General features: G+C 40.1%; 1 protein-coding gene across 1 annotated transcript; it reads right to left on the minus strand.

Annotated features, from left to right (window-relative positions):
- Nucleotides 1-1,102: 1,102 nt before the first annotated feature.
- CD53 (CD53 molecule) lies at nucleotides 1,103-24,148 on the minus strand. Its single transcript, XM_069479000.1, has 8 exons — nucleotides 24,085-24,148; nucleotides 9,796-9,875; nucleotides 7,984-8,172; nucleotides 6,444-6,518; nucleotides 5,807-5,902; nucleotides 3,829-3,909; nucleotides 2,641-2,724; nucleotides 1,103-1,785 (listed from the first exon to the last, which is right to left on the minus strand). The coding sequence occupies exons 2-8, from the start codon at nucleotides 9,856-9,858 to the stop codon at nucleotides 1,714-1,716; spliced, it is 660 nt and encodes a 219-aa protein (XP_069335101.1). The 5' UTR covers nucleotides 9,859-9,875; nucleotides 24,085-24,148; the 3' UTR covers nucleotides 1,103-1,713.
- Nucleotides 24,149-26,228: the final 2,080 nt, after the last annotated feature.

Genomic DNA, 26,228 nt, shown 5'->3' on the forward strand with positions numbered 1-26,228 from the left:
TTTCTGTCTTTGATTAGTTCATATAGCCATTTACATTCAATTAAATTACTGATAAATTAGGATTTTTTTACCCTTTTATTTTGTTCTTTACATTTGTCAAATGTGTTAACTGTTTTCTCTCCTTAACTTTTCTTTAACTGAATAAATATTGTTTTATTATTTTATTCTATTAAAAGTTTTAAGCTTTTTTGTCTCTTCTTGTGGTGCCTACCATAGGAATACAGGAGACACATTCCAGGGTCTGCCTTAATGTGGGGAATCTAAGAAGAGATCTTTTTAGGTCAGAGACCCCAAAGGGCTCTACTCTTAGTGTAAGAGTGAACTAGAAATACCACTCACTTTCACCAAACATTACATGAAAATCTGTCTGAAATTTGGCAGTTTCGCAGAGGAAAGCAACATCCTTGAAAAGTCGAATCCATAATCTGGCTATCATGTAGACTTAAAGTGCAAAAGATGTAGATTTCCCTATAGACAACCACTAAAATGACCAATTTTCCTTAAAGGGAGGTGGGAGATCCTACAAAAAACTTCAAGAATAGAAACCAGTTCTTCTTTATCCCTTCTGACTTCTCTACATTTGGCCCTGTGTAAGTGTCCTTCTGTGGGGGAAACTAGCTGCCATGTCATAAGGCAACCCTGTGGAAGGGCTCATGTGGCAAAGATCTGAGGCCAACAGTCATGTAAGAGAGCTTGAAAGTAGATCCTCTTCCAGTTGAGCCTTGAGATGATCGCAGCCTGGGCCAACATCTTGATTGCAGTTATGTGAGAGACAGTGAACCAGAATCACTGAGCTAACATGCTCCCAGATTCCTGACCCACAAAAACTGTGAGATTATAAATGTTTGTTGTTCTCAGCCACTAAATTTTGGTGTAATTTTTATGCAGCAATAGATAAACCACCTGGTTTGCTGGCAGGGCAATCAGGCTGAGCCACGGGAGGACTGTTTGGTACATAGGAATGAGAATGTTGTGATTGAGATCATAAGCTATTTTATTTATTGAAGAGTTAAAATTGTACATTAGCAAAACCTTATCTGATAGAGATATAACACTAGACCTCTTCTTAATGTGATTATTAGCTAAGAGACTGGTTGAAGTCAGGATATGAACCACTGGATAGTTTTTTTCTAGAAAGACTTAAATCAATAAGACCTTTTTATAAGAAAAATTGAAATGAAACTTTGCCCTTTGGAGAAAATATACTCTGTCATTCCTATAGCCATAGCCCTAGTCAAAAAGAAACAGAGGGTTGTGACAATGATCTAGTGAGTCTTGACCCAGAACTCCCTTTAGTTTGTCTCTTGCTTGACTTTGGAGGGCAGACTGGGCGTGATTTAAAGGCTGGAGACTAATTTGACAATGGGAAAATCCAAAAATTAATATCTTGGACCCACCCTTTGATCTTGAGCCATTAGTGTCACAGGTTCTCTTGGCCTCTCATGTCCAAAAAACACTCAGGTATTAATTTTACCACCTTGAGAGACATGGCTGCTGCCATCAGTGGGTAAAAGTTTGTCTTGCTGCATAAGATGGGAAGTGCCTGGCCAACACCCTCTTCTCTGGTTGTATATGATAGGGACCTAGACAGGGAAGAGATGGGAGGAGGGCAAAGATGCCAGTCCAGCAGGTGATCTTTTAGGACTTCATGCTAGAAATGGCTTTGGATTTCCAGAGATGAAACAAGTCTCTCCAGCACAGAGCAGGTGCAGGTCACAGCCCTAGGGCCTGGCTGGTTTTATCAATCTGGCAGTTCAGGGTCAGTGCAAAGGACATCCCCAATACCTGCAGAAAGAGTTGGGAAATGTGAAGTCTTTGTAAGAGAAGTCATTTTCCCATAGCTCCTGGGATTGGCTCCCAAGAAAAAGAACATATCCATTACACTGAAATCACCCTTCCCACAGTTACTTCTAATTTCCTCTCAGGCGTTTTCTCCTATAGTTTTATAGCAGTGAAGAGAGAAATGGGGGCAATGATGGCAAGATAGTAGGGTATTAAATATTGGGACATCTTTTGTCTTCTTAGGAAGTCACAGAAACTCTGCTGCTAGTATAGCCAAGTTCTACTCACTGAACACTGTGCAGTGAGTCATCTCTGCCTATGTACTATGCTTCCTTGGTTTCCAAGCAGAGAAAAATCATTTTTCTCTGAGCTTCTTGATTGGGGTCTTAGCTAATCTGTGGTATACCAAACACTTGAATAGAAAAATGTTAGAAATACCACAAAATAAAAAAGGACACAAAACTACCTCCAATTCACCCTTCATTTGTCAAACTAAGCACAGAAATAAAAAGGAAATTGATTATATTTTCATCATCAACTCCTTAGCACACAAGGTCAACTTTTCAAGTGGAATGGTTCATCAATCACAGTCTTTTACAGACCAGCTGAGTAAAGAATGTAAATGAGGTTCTGTTTGGTAACTTTTAGTTTGACTATGAATCACTCATATCTTTGAGGAATAAATTGACCAGATAGACATTCTTATAGCATATTTTCTGTATGCCTTAAATCAAATTGGTAATAGCATCATTTGTTACTTGGCTCATGTACTAATAAAAATAGCTAACATTATTGCCCACGTGGTACTGTTCTAAAACTCATTTAATTCTGACAGTAGTCCTACAGTAAAGCTCTTACCTGGATCACACATACACAGATGGTGATGATTCCGATATACAAGAAATTGGAGTGAAACCACTGTCTTGCTTTCACATAGCAACCCTAGAAAAAATTACAAGTACAAATGATCCCACTCTATAATTCAACTTTATCAGGAGGATTATTTGGAAGATACAGTAGTTTGTATTTTGCCTTATATAATACAAAGATACTTAGGTCAGGTATTGTACTTTTATTTTCTTTGCATGGATGAGGACACAGGCATAAAGTAGAGAACATTAAACTAAAGACTTTTCTGGTGTTGTTTTCATTACAGTGGCATCTAATGTAGAAGTCCTAGATCCTTACTCACTGAGTTAAACTAGCTCCCAATAGGCAGGACACAACAGATGTCCTATGCTCTTTGAACACTCAGTGCTGACCTAAGATTCACAAATAAGAATACAGGCTAAGCAATCCTAAAATGGTTTGACTTTCAGTTTTTGCTTCAACAATCAGTAAATCTATCATAGCCCTACCAAGCTCCAGGGCAGTTGTTGGTCAGTGGGTGTCCTAGTCTTTTTCCAAAGACCTGAAAAATTATGGAGATTTTCAAACAACCTCAGAAGTGGGTAAGATGGGGTGACAGAACTGTAGGGATTTGGTCTAGTTCTAGGTGGAAGATGATTTTGGCTTCTTCTGGGAGTCTATTGTTCAGGTCCAAATTAAGTGGGCAGGTTGTTTCAGCAGTTCCACCAACTCTTTCTCCTCCAATTCCTTACTCCTTCATTTATGATTCATTTCACTAAGGGGCTGGATCCTGCCATCTCCAAGGAGGGAGAACAGAGAAACAGGTGCCGGGAGAAGCTTTTCTATCTCAACCCTATAAATTTCACTTTCAAATACAGGAGACCTACCTCGTGCTCAAGAAATCTGAACACAACCCTCTGCTACTTTCACACGAACTGCCCTTCTCTAATGTAATCATTTACTGTAACAAGACTGATCACAGTGTCCCTAGTCTAAATGACTTGTTCCAAGTTTTTTTGTTTGTTTGTTTGTTTGTTAGATATTTTAGTTAACCTTGTGTTGTCACCCTGCTCTTGCTTTTATTCAAGTTTCCCAATTTCTAGATAGGAAGCCTAGGTCCTCTATGACTGCAGTTTCCAAGGCAATTAAAAATTTAAACAAAGAGGCTAATAAAAGAAAAGTTGACAACAAAATTACCTTCACTAGTGGATCTGAGGGGCAAGATGCTGGCGGGGCTCCGCTCCAATCACTCGTGCCATTTACACCACAGCATTGTAGCTAAAAGCCAAACCCCCAAAACCATGATGGTTAGAAAGTCAACAGAAAAAAAGATGTGGATGTCGGAGGAAAAGGTGGGTCCTTCAGATCTGACTCTATAGCATAAAGTCCAGAATTGACCTGACTACTATGGGCTCCTTGGAACAAAGTGTTTTCAAATGGTTATACCATTTCATTCACGTAAGACCCCTGTGAAGTAGAGAGGGCATGCTCAATTTATTCACATTTTATAGATCAAGAATAAGGCACCTAGGGGACTTTACAATGGAGGGATCAGGATGATCACACTTAGACCCACCAACCAGTCTTAAGATCACAGAAAGCAGGACCATCAGACATCATGTGCCTGCTTACGTGATGGAACAGGAATTACCAGCTATGGTAGGCTTATCACAAAACAGAAACTACATCAAGCTTCTAGATTCATGGAGCATATGGGAGGCAATGACTCCCTGACACCAAAGTACTTTGAGGAAGCCATTAGCCAAATCTATAAAGTCGGGAATTCTATAGGACTTAATTTCTTTCCACAAACAAATTGCATGACAAAGAGGGATCCTACTACAGATTAAAAGAGAATTAGAGAGACATTATCTTTCAAATATAACATCTAGACCTCATTTACATCTTGATTTTAAGAAATCAACTAAAAATTTTTTGAGAAAAATAGAGAAATTAAATTACAGACTCTATTAGTGATATTGAGGAATTATAAAATTTTAGGTTATTAAAAAGAAGTTCGTATTTTTCTATTTAATGAGTAAAATGATAAAATGTTTCATATTTGTTTCAAAATATTGTAGTGAAAAAAAAATAGGGAATTAGATGAGATGATGCTGGCAAAAGGTTAACTATTGAAGCTGGGTTTTGTGTACCCAGAGATTAATTTTTCTATTTTTCTCTTCACTTTTGTATAGGTCTGAAAATTATACAATAAAATGGTTTTTAAACTGAATTTTAAAAAGTAAAGAGGTGGGGATCTAGAGAGGTTAAGTGACTTTTGCACAGCCACCTAATTCTGGTCTCCAGGATGTAACTCCTGTGCCATTTCTTCTACTTCACACCAGGCCAGCGTGTAGTCACAGTGGTATTGTTGGAGACACAGAATATGCGGGTTCAAGGCTCCCTTACCCTTCTTTTTCCCCCAACACATCAAGGCAGGAGTGCATAGCTAATATATTTGTTTGTGGGTAGAGAAGGGGCATGAAAAATAGGGTTCTGGGGGGCTAGGTAACAAGCCCAGTTGGGCAACTCAGGAATTCAATAGCAATTTTTATTTTTTTTGAGACAGAGTCTCACTCTGTCACCCTGGGTAGAGTGCCGTGGCATCAGCCTAGCTCACAGCAACTTCAAACTCCTGGGATCAAGTGATCCTCTTGCTTTAGCTTCCCAAGTAGCTGGGACTACAGACATGCACAACCACACCCGGCTACTATTTTACTATTTTTAGTAGAGACGGGGTCTCACTCTTGCACAGGCTGGTCTTGAACTCCTGAGCTCAAGCAATCCTCCCACCTCGGCCTCCCAGAGTGCTAGGATTACAGGTGTGAGCCACCGCACCTGACCTAAATTTCTTATATTATGTAATTGCTGTTTTCAGTAAAATTTTGGAAAATATATAAACGAATACAGTGTGATGTGTTTGGGTCTTCTTCACATCCTAGTAGGGCTTGAACAATGGACCTATTTGAGTTGGTAAAGAGTGAAAGAGAGGACTAGACTGTACCAATCAGACTGATTACTGGGCTCCCCTGTTTGTGATAGCCAAGGCTTTATTCTGGACCTCAAGGCTGAGGACCTTAGATTCTGAAGCTTCCAGGAAAGGAACTAGCCCCCAGGGACTGAAGCTGGAAAATGAAGTCTGGGCTGATATGAAAAGGATTCCATCTGTACTCACAAATAACTGGATGGAGTCCCACGCTGCCTTCGTGCTGTTGTCTGAGTGGTAACGTTGGATGCTGTCCATCAGGCCCTCAGCCACATACTCATTCAGCTGGGCAGGGCACAGTCCAGCAGAGGAGACATTGTAAAAAGCACGTAAGTTTGAAGGAATAAAGAATTTCTAGTATAGGCTAGTGATTACACTTGCTGTTCCCTTCCAGAACTAAGGGGGCAGGGAGGGTGTTTATCTATGGGCAGAAGTGCTGAGGGTGAGAAGGCCTTGGAGGAAGAATTATACAGTAGGCTCTTGTCCTTCCACAGCTCTGGCTTTACAAAGGAAGAAAAAGGGCAATTCAAGCAAGGGCTATCCTTGGCACTGAGACATACATTCTCTACTGCCAAACACACAGAGGCAAGTAAGTAGGAGGAAGATATACTTGTTTTACTGTTTTCCAGTCATCCTTCAAGCCACCACTCAAATACAGTCTTCTTCATGAATTTTTTTTCTCTCCTCAATGACAATTAATCTCTCCTTCCTCCATCCTTCCACTTCATTTCTAACTCTATTATAGGACTTATTTTGTGCCAACTTTTTCACTGCATTCTCTCCACGTTTAGCAATAAGATAATGAGTCATGTTCTTTACAACTTACCTTCTGTTCATACACAAAGAGCAGGATGGCCAAGATCACCTCAGCAAGGAGAATAATCAGCAGCAGGACGAAGAACTGGGGCGAAGCAGAGACAAGCTTACAGCACTGATTCCCTTTCTCGCCCCACTCCCACGCTGCCCTAGAAGCATCCATGTGGGTGTCTGCACAGGTGCAAACGTTCCTGTTTCTGCCTCCTCATTCCTTGCTGAGCCTTCTCTTGTTTTGAGGAATATGTGTTCTTTTTCTGCAGCTAGACTCTAGAGGGCAGGTCACTGTCTTCCAACTTTGTTCTCTCCTACCCATTGTGACTATCAGAGCACCATGCACACAATACCTGTACAACATTATCTGTTGAATAAACTAGGCAATTTTGGCATGAGCCTACTGAAACAGTTGAGCAAAAGGCCACTAAACTAAACTATGTGTCTTTAGAGTTTGGGTCCTGGTCCTTTCTACAGATCAGGGCTATCCTGAGGTGGCGGACTGGCGGTGGTGAAGGCAGAGAGGAGCCCTGTGCAGATGGGGAAGAGGAGCTCTAATCATGGCTCTGACTTATATTTGTTTCCAACTCTAGATGCTTACTCATTTTATGCTAATCACACGCAACAGAAAACATGCTTTCACTTATTCTTTCTCTTTTATCTTTTTTACCCCAACTCTAATGTTGGTTGACTGCTTAAAACATTCACTCTATGTCTGTTATCTCCCATCTTTTACCATTAGTCAGAGAACAGGGACTGTTTTTTTATTATTATTATTCTTTCTCTTGGCTCTAGTTTAAGAGTTGACCCATGAGGAAAAGAAGATTAACCGAATGACTTAAGGAGGAACAAAGGTGATTAGAAACCCATACCTATGGATAGAGTGGCATAGTTACACCAAGCTCTGTTCTGGGCACTCTAGAGAAATGTAGAGCTCCTTTTTCACAGTGCTTACAGGCAAAACCTAAGCCTTAAGTGCTCCTCAGGATGGTTAACCAACAGGGAACAAGTGAAAAGCTCTAGCGTCTCCCACATTATACCTCAATGGCTGCACCTAGGTCCTCACATAAGTTGGGTAACTCACACTATGGAATATCTTGTACAGATATGAATTAAGGAAGCATCCTCTGACATTTTGGGAGGGCCATCATGCTCAGAAGAGTCTAGAGATTATTTTTCCATCAGCTGGTGACTCTGAATCAGATCCCAAGAGGGCTTACTAACATGAGGAGGGTTTAGGCAGATGGATGACACTTGATTTCAACCAGACATAAAGAAAAAATAAAATGCTATGAAGGGGGATTATAATGACAGAGGTCATTATTAACAGTGTAAACTGGATACCAAGGAGGAAAGCAATCCCCTCTCCCACCTGTCCCTGGGACCTCAGTCTGAAATAAAATACCAGTTGTCTGGACAGACTTAAGTGATCTGAGGTACCAATCCCGTGTTCATGTGATTTCCCTGTGCCTATAGGTGATCTACCAAGAAACATTTTGCCTGGGACTTAAGGCATCATCACCCCCACTTTGGGGACCACATCTGTTATAAGGACTCACCGACATAAGCAGGCATTTGTTTTCCTTAATAGAGCCCATGCAGCCCAGGAAGGCAACCACCATGATAATGGAGCCCACAATGATGAGCACATTGCCCAGAGTGAGGGAGGGCAGGTTATGGAAGAGCACTCCAAAGTTGTTGTGGATCAAGAGGTAGATCCCAAAGCCCAAAATGCAGCAGCCACAGAACTGAAAAGAAGAATTTCACAATATTGAGAGACAAAAGGTGGTTCTTGAGTACCTCCTTATGTTCTTACTTCCTTGAGATCAGAATCACCTTTCTTCATTGGTTCATTCAAGAGTCTCATGAACAACCTCTTTGCCCAGCTTCCCCACGCTCCTAGAATGGGGGCAATCCCAACTTCCTCATGTGGAGTCCCACTCACACCTCTTCCCACCCATTTCCAGATACTGAGGAAAGATCACCCCTAGGCCGGGTGCGGTGGCTCACTCCTGTAATCCTAGCACTCTGGGAGGCCCAGGCAGGTGGATCGTTTGAGCTCAAGAATTCGAGACCAGCCTGAGCAAGAGCGAGACCTTGTCTCTACTAAAAATAGAAAGAAATTAACTGGACAACTAAAAAATATATAGAAAAAATTAGCCAGGCATGGTGACGCATACCTGTAGTCCCAACTACTCGGGAGGCTGAGGCAGAAGGTTCGCTTGAGCCCAAGGAGTTTGAGTTTGCTGTGAGCTAAGCTGATGCCACGGCACTCTAGCCCAGGCAACAGAGTGAGACTCGGTCTCAAAAAAAAAAAAAAAAGAAAAAAAGAAAAGAAAAGAAAGATCACTCCTAGGAGCCATGAAATATCTTCACCATATACAAGCCTAATTTCATGCCTCAGATACCCTATTCTTTGTCTTCTCAATTGCCCACGCATGGCCTGCCCTTTGGAAACCATGACCACATAGAGAAGATGCCCTGCTTGAGGAAGCTTATCTTGCTAGGCAGAAAACTAGAAAAGCCAAACTTATAGAAATCTTCTCATAGATACATGTGTACCAAGCCATCCTATATCTGAAATTCAATTGCTGAATTTGGTACAGTGAAACTTCCCCCCAAAAGGGTGACTTCCCTTTCAATCAGCTATTCTTCCAAGGGGTCCAGAAAAATAAAAACACAAGAAAGAGGGCCGGGTGCATTGGCTCACACCTGTAATCCTAGCACTCTGGGAGGCCGAGGCAGGTGGATCGCTTGAGCTCAGGAGTTTGAGACCAGCCTGAGCAAGAGCAAGACCCCGACTCTACTAAAAAATAGAAAGAAATTATCTGGCCAACTAAAAATATATATAGAAAAAATTAGCCAGGCATGGTGGCACATGCCTGTAGTCCCAGCTACTCGGGAGGCTGAGGCAGGAGGATTGCTTGAGCCCAGGAGTTTGAGGTTGCTGTGAGCTAGGATGACGCCACGGCACTCACTCTAGCCCTGGCAACAGAGTGAGACTTTGTCTCAAAAAAAAAAAAAATAAATAAGAAGAAGAAGAAAAGAGGCACTCAATATCCAGAATGCAGAGTCTTGGGTTTCTCACCTATAGATGCTATCTGTGAGCAGTAGTGGCCTAAAGCCCTCAGAGAGAAATGACACCTCTGTTAACAACTGCATTGGTACCTTTCAATTTTGCAGGCTTATAATATGGCAGGATAAGAAGAGAGGAGGAAATTATAACTCCTTTGTGCCTAGGCTGGTTGTGCTGAACATGACCCAGACATGTATGGATTGTATTCCACACTAGCCTCTTCAGTAGAGGAGAGAGAAGCAGAGTTCAGCTGGGGGAGGGTGAGCTTAGCCACGCTCAGAAGAGACAAACTTACCCAAAAGAGCAAGTTGAAGAAAAACAGGACATACTTCAGCAATTTCAAACTACTCATGCCCATGCTGGGATGTTCTTAACCTGAAAGGTAGAAGGAGGAAGAGAGGAGGTAAGTGACTGGGCTCTACAAAGTGGCACCAGAGAATCAGAGGGCACAAATGTTCAGGGTTCAAGGATCTCCAGCATCACCTTAGGTTTGAGTTATGGCTCTCCTCTGGAAAGTTTCCCCAGACTCTTTGCTCTCTTAATTTCTGAACTGTGCTACTAATTGATTGATCTTAGACATTAACTTTTGCTCCAATTCAGCAAACCGATGATGTTTAACATTGAATTAAGCACTGTAGAAGAAAACAATACAGCCATTCTTAGAAGAGGATGACTCACAGTGACACAGACCAGGCCAGAGCTTTGGGTCCATGTGCAGCATTAGTGCCTAGTGCCTGGGCACTTACTTAAGAAGGCAACCCTCAGGGTCAGGGATGGACTGGTAAATCAGCCATGGAGAAAGCCAGTGGTTTGATCAGCCAGTTCCTTAAATGCCCTGAGAGTCATATACGTATTACATTTGGTCTGTAAAACTCTCCACATGAAAGTGGGGGTGGAGGGAAAATAGCTATGCCTCATTCATTCTTTTGTTGCAGAAACATTTATGGTGTTTTCTGTTCTGGATGTTGTGGGAGCAGCAACCCTGACTAAGCAGTAGCTACCCTCTGGAAGATGTCAATCTCAGGGCAGAAACAAAACAAGCCAACGAACGTGCAATGAGGAAGTGAAAATCAGAGATAACAATACAAGCTTGAGTTTTTCAAACAGAGTATCATTTTCTCAGTACGGACATCAATACCTGTGGGGTCTGGTCCTCAATTCTGGAGATGTAGATAATTTTGAATTTTCTCTCAGAGATAATGAGATTCTATAAAATGACTCATATTTAAATACTGTTCACAAGACTGATATATAAAGCAAAATGTCAATTTATTGGATTATCTTTTCCCATTGAAACTATGCCTTTCCCAGTGCATGGGTTGCTTATACAATCCATAGTACCTTCTCTGCAGTGTCAAGGTATCTAGGAACCACCTGGTTTAGAGGGATAGTTCATCCAGGCTGTAGATAAGCCTGATGAGCTACTTCTATTCCCCAATAAACTTCGCTGTCGAAAACACCAAATACTCATATCTATCTCATACCCTTTTCCTTTACTTTGTCCCCCTCTTTTCTCTTTTTCTTCTTGCCTTGCTCCTCAGGATTATTCTTAAATCTGCCTCACTACTTTAATCAAGTTAAGATAAAATTAATGAGATTATAAATGTGTTTGAATATATTTGGGAGGTTAAAAAAAGGTATGATGATTTTGAGGTCAAACTTGAATTCAACTTTCACATATGCCACTAAACAGCTATGTAAGAATTGGAAACCAATTAACTCAATGTTTCTAGTCACAGTTTCTACCTATGTAAAATGGGGCAATACTTAAGCCTCATAGCATGGATGTGAAGATTACATGATCTTACCACAGAGACTGGCATATGACATGACCAGCACTCAATAAATTGAACCCATGACTGTTTAGTCTTAAAGGACCACTCCTTATTAGAAGAGGATAATGAATTTGAGTGTTTCCCAGGCCTTTATCAGCATCACATTGACAAAATATCTCATAGACCGAGACACATCTATGGATAGATAATTATGTTCATTTTATCTATTAAACACTAATTTAACTCATAGAATGTGCCATTTACCAGTCCTCATTTCCAAATTCTCGAGAATCCTTATGGTTGCCCTTTGTAAAAGCTATATCAAGCAATAAGAGGAAAAATATCAAGTCCCAAACAACAGTAGCAAATGCTATGGAAATTCAAAGACTTTCAGCTGGGCTGATCAAGGAATATTTCATGGAGGAGGTAATGTTCAAGCTGACACATTCAAATGAGTATAGTTCCCTTGGGCAGCTCAACATCAGCTCTCATGATTCACTATACGGTAGAGCTGTGCTCTTTTAAAATATCAATAAAACTGATAAACTTCTACATAGATCATCATTAAAAATAAAGAACAAAACTTATCAACATTAGGAATGGGAGGTAACAACACTACAAAATCTACAGATATAGAAAGTATCATATGGAAATATGATGAAGAACTTATGCGAATAATTTGACAACTTAGATGAAATGGATAAATTGCTTGAAAGGCACAAATTACCAAACATTAATATCACTCAAGAAATAGATAATCTGAGTAGTCTTATATCTAATAGGAAATTGAATATGGAGTTTAACAAAATTTCCTATACAGAAAACTGCTAGTCCAGGTGCCTTATTGATGATTTCCACTAAACATGCAAGGTAGAAATAATACCAATTCTGTTCAAAATCTTCCAGAGAATAGAAAAGGAGGCTCTACTCCCTAATTCATCCAGTGAGTCCAGAATTATCAGATACTAAAACCAGAGAAAGATATATATATATATATTTTTAAGACAGAGTCTCACTCTGTTGCCTGGGCTAGAGTACCGTGGCATCAGCCTAGCTCACAGCAACCTCAAACTCCTGGGCTCAAGCAACCCTACTGCCTCAGCCTTCCGAGTAGCTGGGACTACAGGCATGCGCCACCATGCCCGGCTAATTTTTTCTATATATATTTTAGTTGTCCATATAATTTCTTTCTATTTTTAGTAGAGACGGGGTCTCGCTCTTGCTCAGGCTGGTCTCGAACTCCTGACCTTGAGCGATCCACCCGCCTCGGCCTCCCAGAGTGCTAGGATTACAGGCGTGCCTGGCCCCAGAGAAAGATATTACAAGAAATAAAACCATTGACCAATGTTCCTCAAGAAGATAGATGCAAAAATTATAGACAAAATATTAATAAAATCAATATACCAAGGTAGAAAAAGGACAAGAAATCATGGCCAAATACAGTTAATCCCAGGAATGCAAGGTTATTTTAACATTTAAAAAATATAGGCTGGGCGCGGTGGCTCACGCCTGCAATTCTAGCACTCTGGGAGGCCCAGGCGGGCGGATTGTTTGAGCTCAGGAGTTCGAAACCAGCCTGAGCAAGAGCGAGACCTCGTCTCCACTAAAAAATAAAAAGAAATTAGCTGGACAACTAAAAATATATAGAAAAAATTAGCTGGTCACGGTGACTCATGCCTGTAGTCCCAGCTACTTGGGAGGCGGAGGCAGAAGGATTGCTTGAGTCCAGGAGTTTGAGGTTACTGTGAGCTTGGCTGATGCCACAGCACTCTAGCCAGGGAGACAGAGCAAGACTCTGCCTCAAAAAATAAATAAATAATCTATTTAATTAACCATATTAACAAGCTAAAAAATACCCCCAAATGATCATCTCAGTAGATGCAGAAAATTCATTTGACAAAATTCTGTGTCTATTTCTGATAAAGTCTCAGCAAATTAGGAATAAAAAGACACTTAATCAATCTTATAAAGGGCATCTCTGAAAGGTAATATCATACTTAATGATAAAAGACCAAATGTATTTCCCTTATATTAGGAAGAAGACAGGTCTGTCTACTCTTACCATGCTTTCCAGCATTGTACTGGAGTTTCTAGCCAGTGCAATGAAGCATGAAAGGAATTGTATCCAAATTGGAAAGAAAAAAGGTAAAACTAGCTTTATTCACAGACGGCATGATTGCCTTTGTAAAAAATCTGAAGAAATCTACACCAATTCTATTAGAACTAACAAGTGAGGGTAGCAAATTTACCAGATTTAAGATTCAATCTACAAAAATCAATAGTATGTTTATACACTAGTAACAATCAGAAATCAAATATTTTTAAAGTATCATTTACAACAGTTTTAAATATGAATTACTTAGGGATAAATCTGTCAAGAGAGGTGAAAGACCTGTACATGGAAAACTTAAAAAAAAAAAACACATTGCTGAGATAAATTGAAAAGAGTAAATAAATGGAAAGCTACATCATGTTCATGGGTTGAGAGACAATATTGTTAAGATATCCATTCTTCCCAGATTTATCTATAGATTGTAATTTCAATCAATATCACAGCAGACTTTTCTGTAGACCTTGTGAAATTGATTCTAAAATTCATTTGGCAATGCAAAGGACTTAGAATAGCAAAAATAAATGAATTTGATAAAGAACAAAGTTGGAGGACAAACAACACCTGATTTCATTACTTTTTATAAAGCTACAACAAAGACAACATAGCATTAGTGTTAAGATAAACAGAATAGATCAAGGAAACAGAATAGAAGGTACAGATATATATGGACAACTGATTTTCAACAAAGATGAAAAATTAATTCATTAGAAAATGAAGGATACTTTTTTTTAAACAAATGATGCTGGAACAATTGGATATCGATATGCAAAAAAATGAACTTAGATCTATACCTCTCACCATATCAAATTATAACTAAAAATGGATTATAGATCTAAATGTAAAACCTAAAACTATAGTACTCCAGAAGAAAATATTCACAACTTTGGTTAGGCAGAGTTCTTAGATAAAACACCAAAAGCGCAACCCATGAAAGAATTGATAAATTGTACTTCTTCAAAATTAAAAACTCTGCTCTTCAAAAGACACTGTTAAGAAAACAAAAAGACAAACCACAAGGGGGAAAAATAGTTCCAAATCACACATGAGATAAAAGGCTTATAACTCTCAAAACTCAGTAGTAAGAAAATAATGCAATTTAAAAATGGGCAAAAGACCAGACAAAAGAAGACACTTCACGAAAGCAATACTACGTGGATGGCAAATAAGCACATGAAAAAATTCTCTACTTCATTAGTCATTAGGGAAATGCAAATTAAAAGCAGTCAGATCCCACTACACACCTCCTAGAATGGCTAAAATGTTTTTAAAAACTAACCATACCAAGTGCTGGCAAGGATGTGGTATAACTGGAACTCTGATACAGTGTTGTGGGGAATGTAAAAATGGTATATCCATGTTGGAAAACAGTTTGCTGCTTTTGTAAAAAGTCAAAAAACATACACTTATCATATGATCCAGCCATTCCACTCCTAGGTATATACCCAAAAGAAATGAAAGCACATGTCCATATAAGGACTTGTGAAGAAATGTTCACGGTGGGTTTACATATTATAGTCCCAAACTGGAAGCAACCCAAATGTCCATCGACAGGTGAATAGATAAATGATGGCATAACTATATAATGAAATACTACTCAGTAATAAAAAGGAATGAACTGTTGATGTACACTACAGCATATGTGAATCCCAAAATAATTATGGTGAGTGAAAGAAAGTCGATAAAAGAGTACATTCTGTATGATTCCAGTTATGTAACATTTTAGAAAATGGAAACTAATCTATAGCAACAGACAGCAAATCAATGACTGCCTGTGGACATGGGTGGGGAGGGCAGGAGGTGAGTAGAAAAGGATCAGGAAATGGATTACAGAAGGCCAGAGAAATCTCTTGAGAGTGATGAATATGCTCTTTGTCTTGACTGTGGCAATGGGTTTATGCATGTTTACATATGTCAAAGGCCCCTCCTGACTTACACCGCTCTAAACTCATGGCAACACTCCCTGTATTATCTTTAAAATTTAGCAGACAACACTGAATACTTGTCTCAATGACTCCTTTCTTACTTTTGCTCATTTGTTTCTTTGCTAAAAGTTGCCCTTTTCTCTCCTTTTGACCTCTTAATCTGATTAGTTACAAATCATCCTGATGACTGGGCTCAAGTGTCACTTTTACATGAAGCCTTCTCTGATTGTGTCCAATTCTTCACACCCACATCTCATTCCACCCAGAGAGTGCCTGTAATATTTGTGCATCTCTGCCATTGGACTGACCACTTTGTTTTTTAAGTATCTCTTTTCTCACTAGAATGTGAGCTCCTTGATCATACTAAAAAAAAAAAAAAAAAAAGATTGTTGAATGAAGAAATAACTGGGTCTTAGCTCACTAACTCCAAATAATTGGATGCAGTAGAATGGACATGATAGTGAAGAGTCAGGAGCATTGGGCTTGAGTATTTATTATGCTAACAAACTGATATTTTGGACAAATAAGTAACTTACTCATCAGTAACAGAAAGAGATTGAGCAAGATGCCTCCTACAATCACGTCAGCCCTAACATCCTGGGATCCTGTGACAGCTGCTTCAGGCTCCTGTAACCTAATTGCCCACAGAGCACCACTTGGTGAGGTGCCCACAAATCTAGGGATGTCCCCCACTGTGAGGAAGAACCTTAGACTCATGCCAAATTGAAGAAGAAAAGCTGCCCACTTGGTGAAGATCATCACTAGCTTTACTCCATACATTAATGGCCCCCATTTATATATAAATGCAGAGAGAACCCTACTCCACTTCCTCTTTCCTTTCCTCACTGTTACTGCCCAGTGATTGAGCCTCCCACCCCAGTGGGTTCCTCCCACTGTCTAGAGGAACTTACACCCTCCCGCAGTCAAAGTCTACAACGCATGGCTCTGTGACTCATGGCTCTGTGTAGAAAGCCATAAGTTTCCAGGAAACTTTCTTAATCAAACTGCACTTAGCTGTGACTACTTCCCATGGCCCAACGTGGAGGCCAGGGATGAACTTCACCCTTTAGATTCTCCAATGAGCCTGGGCTGGTAAACTGTCTTGTGGATTTCTAATTCTATCCCTGTCTTTTCTTTGACATGTACTTGCACCATCTGATCTACTCTTGAATTTAATGAATCTTAGAAGTGGCTAAGGCTGGATAGAAGCTTCAAGAGCCTCTATCAGTTCTTGATCAGCTTATCTGATCCAATTTTTGAGGCCAATCTGGAGACATAGCAAAATATCTTTGATGTCACACAGACCATTATGATTACAAGTGTTCCTCAAACAAAAATAAAAACAAAGCAGTGTAAGGAAAAAAGGAAGTGAGAAGAATTCATGGTCAAGTAATTTTGAAAGTAAATAGGATTAAGTAAAAATAAAACAAAAATGAATTAACAGGGGGTTTTTTGATGATGTTTTACACACTGATTTATTTTAAAGCTTAATAGATAATCACAAGGTATTTAATAAAAAATAGTTTTAAATACATTTTAAAGTCCTAAATAAAGTTTCTACTTAGCATATATACACATAGTTTTAGACATAAAAGCATGGTTTTTTGGTTTTTAAATTTTTTTTCTTTTTCTTTCTTCCAGATCATGTGGACACTCAACATTTAATTAAACAATTAAAGCAGCATTTTGCTGCACTCTGATTGTTCCTTAGATCAAATATGTTCTCATGAAGGGGCATTATATACAAGGGGAAAAAAGTAGTGTGTATATGTATGTATATAGTATAATATATATATTTTACAAACCTGTGCTTGATATTAGTGAAGGTGACATATAAAGGAGTTTAAACCAGAATGTACAATGAAAATTTTATAATAACAGTAACTTTGTAAAATAATATAAAATACAGGATTTAAGTATTTCTAAGTAGATCATGAAACTTTAACTCTCTCCTACATTATATGGTATATGTTTGTTTATAATGTTTATAAAACATTTTAATGAATTTCCTCAAATTTTTGTAGATACACATTTTGAAAATCCTTAAGCTGATACTTAGCCATCATATAGCTTAAGAGGTCTGAAATCTGCCTTTAAAACTGCACTTTTAAGCCTGGCACAGTGGCAGCGACTGTAGCCCCAGCTACTTTGGAGGCTGAGATAGAAAGATCATTTAAGCCCAGGATTCCAGCCGGGGGAACCTAGCAAGACCACATCTCTAAGGAAAAAAAAAAAAAGAAAAGAAAAGAAAGAAAGAAAAAGGTTTTTTTAATTTTTAAAATATTTTATTTATTTTTTTCCATCTCCATAGAACCTTTATTAAACCGCCCACTTCGAGTATTCTTTTTTCCTTCTAAATTCCATAGTATTTTATTCTGATTTTCTTTTATGGCATTTCTTTCTTTTTTAAGTTTATTCTCTTAATTTTTAAAAATTTCAATAGATTTAAGAGGTGCAAGCGTTTTTTGGTTATACGGATGAATTGTATAATGCTGAAGTGAGGGCTTTTGGTGTACCTGTCACCAGAATAGTGCACATTGTACCCAATAGGGAGATTTTCATCCTCACCCCCTACCACTCTCCCCGGTTTTTTAAATGAATGACTTCTGAGAAACTTGTTATAGGCTGATTTACATTGTGAGTCTCTAAGAGAAAAATACACATATAACTTCAAACAGATTCTTATATTGAAGATTACTTATAAATAGCTCAAAGAATATAGTGTTTCATGGAACACAGTTTGATAAACACTAATTTTGGAATCAGACAGGTCTAATTTTGAATTCCACTTATGAGAAGTGTAGCCTTGGGCAACTTGCTTAACCTGTCTAACTTTCGCAATTTCCTTATGTTTAAATGGGGGTATTCATACCTACCTCATAGGTTGTCTGAGGGCCAAATGAGATAATATTTCCTGGATGGCTCAGTACCTGAGGACACGGTTCAGTGAACACTGACTAAAAGATCAAGTTCAGAGCTTACGTACCAGTCCTTTCCTAAGGGTGACCGTGAGTTTCTCATTGACTTTTAGGATAAAATACAACAGAAGCCAGAAGGCTTTTAATCCTTTGTTTCATTTCTTGGAAACACCTTTTTTAAAAAGGTATTTTTTCATGTGCCCTTGTAAAACAATTCAAACAATAAAGAAAAATACAAAGAAGAAAGCACAAAATCTTCTGAAACTCCACCTCCCAGAGATAACCATCATTAACATTTTTGGTGAACATCTTCCCAGACATTTCTCTGTACATAGATCTATTCGCTAATTGACATACAAGAGCACGGCTTCCCACCGCTTTCTACACAGAGCATGTGGAGGTCTTTGCTTCTTCAGCAAAGAAATTTGAGGCTGTGGTTAACAAAAGTTTTTTCTAAATAGGAGGGTAAGTCTGTTCTCCATGAGGGCCCCCAAATTAAGGTCCTGTTGCCCAAATAAATTTAGATAGATGATAGATAGTTCACTGAACATCACAAAGTGCCGAGTTCCTCATAAACATCTAATATCTTATTTATAATCCTCAGATCAAGTCAAAGTGTCAACTTTTTTTTTTTTTTTTTTTTTTTGAGACAGCGTTTCGCTCTGTTGCCTAGGCTAGAGTGCTGTGGCATCAGCCTAGCTCACAGCAACCTCAAACTCCTGGGCTCAAGTGATCCTCCTGCCTCAGCCTCCTGAGGAGCTGGGACTACAGGCTCACACCACCATACCTGGCTAATTTTTTCTATTTTTAGTAGAGATGGGGTCTCACTCTCCCTCAGGCTGGTCTCAAACTCCTGATCTCAAGTGATCTTCCCACCTTGGCCTCCCAGAGTGCTAGGATTACAGGCATGCGTCGCCGTGTGTGGCCAAAGCATCAACTTTTGTGCATTAGTTTCCTTTAATTTCTCTACCAATTTATCAAGGGATGTGTCTGTCACCTTACTCTTCCCTGAAATTGTGGTTTGGTAAAAAATTTTTCCCTTCCAGGCTGCTGTCAGAGGAGAGAATTTGGTGATTTGAAGAAGAGAGAAATAAGGAAGAAGAAAAGAGGAGAGAAAAAGTGAGGAAAGACAAATCCAGATGATCTTGGAGGCTCACTTCTTCCTATTTGGGAGTTAGCATGATGCTACTAGTAGCTGAGCCAGGACAGAGACCTTTACAACAAGGCCACTCCCTAAATCAGGAACAGTAACCTAGAACAGTTACCATTGCTACAAAGTCAAGAGACTAGACATTATCTTTCCTTCTTATCCTAAAAAACATGTAGAACTTTGCCGCAGAGGGTCCATGATGTCTGCAGGCCAGCTATGCTATTTCTATCAAAAGTTTAAATACCCTAAATCTAATCATGAGGAACCATCAGACAAACCCAAATGGAGAAACATTATAAAAATGAACTGGCCTATACTCTTCAAGAGTATCATTTTCATAATACTGACATTTGGCTCTAAAATATAACATAAAAAAAAAAAGAGTATCATTTTCATGAAACACACAAAAAAAACTTAGTAGCTGCTCCAGACTAAAGGAGGCTAAAGAGACACAGCAGTTGAAGGCAACACATGATCAGAAATTTCCTTTTGCTATAAAGAATATTAATGGGGTAATTGGTGGAATTGGAATAAAATCTATAGATTGTTAATAATACTGCTATCAGCATTAATTTCCTGATTTTGATTATCATAAAGTGGTTATGTAAGAGAATGTTTTTGTTTGTAGGACTATACACTAAAGTATTTAGGGAAGGCCGGGCGCAGTGGCTCACGCCTGTAATCCTAGCACTCTGGGAGGCCGAGGTGGGTGGATCGTTTGAGCTCAGGAGTTCGAGACCAGCCTGAGCAAGAGCGAGACCCCATCTCTACTAAAAATAGAAAGAAATTATATGGACAGCTAAAAATATATATAGAAAAAATTAGCCGGGCATGGTGGTGCATGCCTGTAGTCCCAACTACTCGGGAGGCTGAGACAGGAGGATCCCTTGAGCTCAGGAGTTTGAGGTTGCTGTGAGCTGACGCCACGGCACTCACTCTAGCCTGGGTAACAAAGTGAGACTCTGTCTCAAAAAAAAAAAAAAGAAAGAAAAAAAAGAAAATAAAGTATTTAGGGAAAAGGACATCATCACCAATCACTCTCAAATGAAAAAGCCAGGGAAGAATAAGGCAAATGTGGTAAAATGTTAGTATTTGGGAAATCTGGGTGAAAGGGGTTTAGAAATTCTTCATGCCATTTCTTCAATTTTTCTGTAATTTTTGTCAAAAATTTTTAAAAGAGTTGAAAATGAGTAAATGATCTAAAGGATTCTGACCTCAAAATCATTACAACTTAAGTCCCTAATAGTATAAATACTGACATGCTACAATAGCTATTTTTAAAAGAATGAACCATGGGATAATTCCTTAATGTCTCTATTTGCTCCTGATATAAAGTAAATATTAAGCCACGAATTCCAATTTACTTGAACAAGTTTTAAAAGATGTGAGGTATCAAAATCTTTTTTCACCCCATTCCTCAATCTAGTTTTCCTGAAATAGAAAATGTCAAACAAAATTTGGCAAATTAAAAATATATTAAATTGTAGCATATTGGTTTCAGATCAATTGGATCTACAATTAAGTTATAGTTTTATGTTTGCATACATTAAAAATACTCTGAAAATGTCTTTTTGTAAACAAAGAACACAGTCTAATAATGCCTATTTAAAAAGGAATTTCTAAGAGAAGGAAATATAATATGGTATGGAGATAGAGCATTCCATAGAGAATCAAGAGACAGTCTAACTTAAGTAATTTTATAATTTTGGACAAATAATTTTACCTGAAAAATAAGCACATTGGAGAATTGCAACAGTTCACATTTATTGGGCTCTTGCTATGAGTTATATACTTTACTTGAACCTAAATAATCTCTAACTTCCCTTTAAGCAGCAACATTCTAACATTGGAACACAGCACTATCATTTTAAAATTTACAGAAATGAATCCTCCTGGCATCTTTTCTTTTACGACAATTCTTGGCCATAGCTATTATATACTGATGCTGCTTGGGAAGAAACTACGATGTGCTCATGAAGTGGAAAATGAATAGAGAAGACTTGCCTCTATTTCCTAACATAGACAGCCATGGTCTCCACTCTGGGTGCTCATCCTCTGGCTTTAGAAATGCATATCTTTCTCTTTTCTAAAACCTACTTCCAGACAAGACTTCCCTAACTGACCACCCCACCTCCAGCTCAATCCTCCCCTCCTCTGCCCCAGCAGCCACCCAGAGTCCAGCTCTACGCGGCTGTCTTGTTTCTCTGGGCTCATTTGCTTCAGCACTCTGCACCTGCAGTGGCAGCTGGGTCCTGGGAGCTTCCTGAGGGCAGGTGCCCAGTCTCTAGGGCCCAGGGTCATCTACACACAGTGGATGCTCGTTGGGTACAAGAAGTGCTGTGGGGTGACTAATCTAGGAGCACAAACCAAACCATTGTAATTGAATCAACATGGTATTTCCTGGAACGGAAGCTGAGCAAAAAATAATGGCTGTAACCTTACAAAAAGCTCCACCCTTCCTTCTGATCTAGGGGAAAAATCTAGGTTGAGGAGGAAGAAACCTGCCTCTTCTCCCTCATTTCAAGCCAAATCCCCTCAATTCTGCCATGTGGACTTGGGCGTAGCCCCACCCAGAGGTAGGCCCATGACCTGTCTGGTCCAGTGATTTTGCCCTCCACTTTCAGGAGCCAAGTAGGAGTAAGGGCTTTCCACTTCTGTGGTCCTGCAATACTGCTTTGCTGTACTACAGTCTCACTTGCTTACTCTCACTCCTAACATGCTTGGGAGTGCACACTTCTGTGGCTTCACGTATATGGTGCCCTTGGTCTGAAATGGAGACCCCCCCAGTCTCCACAGCAAACCCATACTTCTTTGAAAGTCAACTCAAGTAATCATCTCCCCTCCCAAGGAGTCTTTGGCACACTGCTTAAACTCCTCCTACATTTTGTGCACATTATTCCTCTGTTACAGAAAACAGCACGTTGTGTTCTATATTGTTGTGTCTGTCCTCCACTCTGAACTCTACAACTGCTTTGAGATTGATAACCATTTTAGTTATCCTTGTGTTCCTAGCACTGAACAGCATGCCTGACCGCTAGTATGTTGCAGGATAGGAGTAGGGAAGGAGAAAAGGAGACTGAGGGCCTCTGGGCTATCAGGGGTCAGCCAGAGGGCACAAGAAACCAAGGACCAACAGAGTTTGTCCTTTCCAGTTTGTGCCTCTTGTCAATAAACAAAATAAATATGCTGAAATTAAAAAAAAAAAAAAGAAAAGAAAGAAAAGCTAAATACTCTTAACTGGCCCACACAGGAAACATCACAGGAAATTATGTTTCAGTTCAGCCTCTGCTCCCATTCAACCACAATTTCAAAACAGTACAGATTCCCCTCCAGATTGAGAAAGCAAAACTTCTTTGTTCATCCAGCAGCTAAGATTCTACTTTTGCTCAGCTCTCTTCCAAAGTCCCGCATACTATGTTATCTTTTATCTCCCATGGAGGCGTCCAACACTAGAGTGTTAAGTGAACTCATTAATGAGTTTGCTCTTTATTTTTAAATTGAAGGCTTGATGGCCCCTGAGGTGCTTTGGAAATCTAGAGCCCCCTGACCCATCCCCACCCCACGTTCTTAGGTGGGTAGGTGTGGTTACAGGGAACTTTCCCCTCTCCCCTCCAGGGCATAATCAAGTGAAACTCTCCTAGGTCTTAGAAGAAGAAAGCTCTGAGTTTGCTGTGGTAAACAGCAACTAATATAGTGGTCGCAAGAAGTCAGGACCAAAGCTTGGCTATCACTTTCTGAGTCCTTGCAATTTCAATCATTAGTTACAACACATAAATTGGAAATTATTGTAATATCTAGTTTTGTGGGTTGCCTATAAAAGGCATTTCATATTATATTTAACAATATTCATGTTTTGTACACCAGGGATAAGTGAATTGGTGGGAGCCCTGAATATCAGAATGTTCTTCCTGCTCTTTAAAAGCCAGTAATCTAAGCATCCTTTAGAGGTGTCTAGCCTTCACCTCTTAAAATACACTGACCACATCGTGGTGCTGCGATTTTTAGCCAGGCTTCTATTCAGTGGTGCTGAGGAATCACAGTGGGAATCACTCACTTTACTTTTGAAAATTTCTCAAAAGAAGATCCACATCTTCCAGCTGCCTTTCTAAATGGCCCTAGCTCTGGGTTCTCTCCTTATTTTAAAAATTACATGACCAATTTTCTAAAGGCCAAGCACATAGAAAATCTCCCCAACTTCATTTCACACAGGAAAGCTCCAGGCATCAAAAATTACTACTCACAGTAATGTAAGTTCTGTGTCAATTTAAGCACATGAATGCCCTAACTCTGCGGTCCCCAACCCCCAGGGCCACGGCCTGGTGTCAATCCATGGCCTGTTGGGAAAGGGGCTGCACATCACCTCCTGAGCTCCACGCCAGCCCCCACCCCCCACACCTCCCACAGCAACCCCCTGCCCCGCCTCCATACCGGATCCGTGGAAAAATTGTCTTCCCTGAAACTGGTCCCTGGTGCCAAAAAGGTTGGGGACCGCTGAATGTGAACCTAGTTAAGTATAAAAGTATCTCCGGCCTGATTGCCTTTGGGGATGTAACTAGGATATAGCTGATATTTTTTTACTTCCTGCACTATGTGTGAAACAGAAGTTGCAGGAGATTTTACAGGTGCTAGAGAGTTACGGAGATTTCTAAGACGGTACCCTAGCCCACATAAGACGGCAAGCCAGGTTACAATGTCATCGGTCTTACCTTTTCAGTCCTTTAGTCAGAATTTGGTGATTATCCTTGTGGTGGCTGAGGCAAGGTCGGTAACACGGATGTCCGGGGCTATTTGTGTGAAAGGAGAAGTGAACGGAGAAAAAATATGATCGCAATGTGACGACAGGAAGCCCAGATGAGAAGAGAGAGGAAGTGAGGCTGAGTCCGCCCCCTTAGCCTCAGAGATTCAATCCTTCCCCAGGGGCTTTTTAGAAGCTTCCTTCCACAGCCCACCCTAAACTGATTTCTGTGAAACAAAGAAAAACCTGAAGACCAAGTTGGTTCAGGCACTAATCTGTGAGCCCTGGTGGATTCTAGGGTGATTTTGGTGATAATTTCTGCTTAGAAAAGAACAATGCTTCTCAATCAAGGTGGCACCTCAGAATTAACTGTGAATCTGTTCAAAAATAAGTATGCTTGGTCCTACCATTGGAGTTTCCCATTCAGGAATACTGAGACTCAAGGGGGAACACAGGAGCCAACATTTTTAAAAGTTTTCTAGGACTGAGACTTCGGAATGTCTCTCTGAAGATACTCTGCCCTCCCCTCACTCTCCCTCCAGCTGGCTTTGGCAGGTTTCTAGACTCCAGTGTGATTGGGAACTATTTTCAGACTTCTCTGTCTCAAAAGCAAGATTGTCCTTATGCGAGGGCATTGTCAGGGGTAGTCCCAAATGTATGATGCCCGGGGCACTGGTAGAAATAATTTGGTTAATAGAGGGAGCATTAGATTTAGAGTCCAAAGATCTGGATTTTAGTCCCAACTTTATCTCTGTTAGCTGTGAGATCTTGAGCAAATCTCAACCCCTCAGCCTCAGTTTATTAATGGTAACATCTAATAATAATCCTACTAGTTACTGTTATATCCTCATTTGTAGATGAGAAGGAAACAGAGGCTCAGAGGGGTTAGAAAATTTGCCCTACATCACACAGCTAAGAAATGGCAGCGCTAGGACTCAAATTCAAGGTCCCAGAGAATGCTGTTTGAGAAACACTATGACCAGTATATTTTGAAAACTGTTTCTAGTTTCACTCTGCTGCATCTACTGGAATTTTCTTAGATTGAAAAGGTCAAGGGATTAGGTGACAACCAGAATATATCGTTAGCCATCTGTGAAATTTGGAACCCAACCACTGAGCCCCAGTTTCTTCATCTGATAAATGAAGAGATGGATGACACTCTCCTCTCCTCAGCTGGAATCACTGCCCCTCACTCAGAGCTGCTGCCTCACTGACAGGTCCCTGAAGCTGTGGGGCCGAGGACAGGTTCCCTGCTGTGCTCACAGTTTCTCAGTTACTTCACCCATTCTGATGGCTTCAATTACGATCTCTGTTCCCAAAAGTCACAAATCTACGTGCACTACTCATTTGAGCTCCACACATATGTACTTAGCTGTCTCTCAGACACCTCAAATCCAGTATCCTCAGCATCCCTGATCTCAACCCTGCCCCTCCCCAAGTGTCCATCTTCTCAGGGAAAGGCCTGACTGGCTTCCCGGCCGCCTGAGTCAGAACCCAGATGTTCTCTCAAGCTACTCCCTCTCTCACACCAACCCCTGTTATCAACCACCAAGTCCTATAAATTATTCGTTTGCCTAAATATTTCTCATATCAGGCCACTTCTCTCCAACCCCGTAGACATTACAATAATTCTTATCTCTCACCTGGGTTACAGGATCCTAGTTTCCTTCAATACCAGCTTAGACGTTTCTTCATTCTGCCCCCAGGTGGAGAGCAGAGCCTTCTAAAACAAAAATTTAATTACATCATTCCCCAGCTTAAAACTCTCCCCTGGCCACTCCCTCCCCACCCCCATCCCAAGGGTCTCCTCCCCAACTGGATAACGCTGGATATGGAATTCCTTTGAGTAGCTTGAACAAATCAACCTAGTTCATTCTCTCTCTCTCTCTCTCTCTCTCTCTGTCTCTCCCTTTTCCCTTCCCCCTCCCCTCCCCCCATCCTCTAATCTCTTCACCTGACTAATTCCTGTTCATCCTCCAGACAGGACCAGTGGCTCCTGCTCCACACTCCTATTACCCACAAAGCATCTCTCCACCTCCTATCATTCCTTGTTTTTAACTGTTTTCTCAAGTAGACTCAAAGCTCTGTAGGTTCTGCGTTCCTCTGTGTATGTTG

This window comes from Eulemur rufifrons, chromosome 8 (genome assembly GCF_041146395.1).
Source record: "Eulemur rufifrons isolate Redbay chromosome 8, OSU_ERuf_1, whole genome shotgun sequence".
Taxonomy (NCBI): domain Eukaryota; kingdom Metazoa; phylum Chordata; class Mammalia; order Primates; family Lemuridae; genus Eulemur; species Eulemur rufifrons.

Excerpts from the sequence above, each read along its gene's own strand:
- CD53 (XM_069479000.1), bottom strand. The coding sequence starts at position 9,858 with ATGGGCATGAGTAGTTTGAAATTGCTGAAGTATGTCCTGTTTTTCTTC. Across the intron at positions 6,519-7,983 it reads ACAAATGCCTGCTTATGTCG|TTCTTCGTCCTGCTGCTGAT; the intron begins GTGAGTCCTTAT and ends GCTTCGCCCCAG. Across the intron at positions 1,786-2,640 it reads TCTGTGTATGTGTGATCCAG|GTATTGGGGATGTCCTTTGC; the intron begins GTAAGAGCTTTA and ends CTCTTTCTGCAG.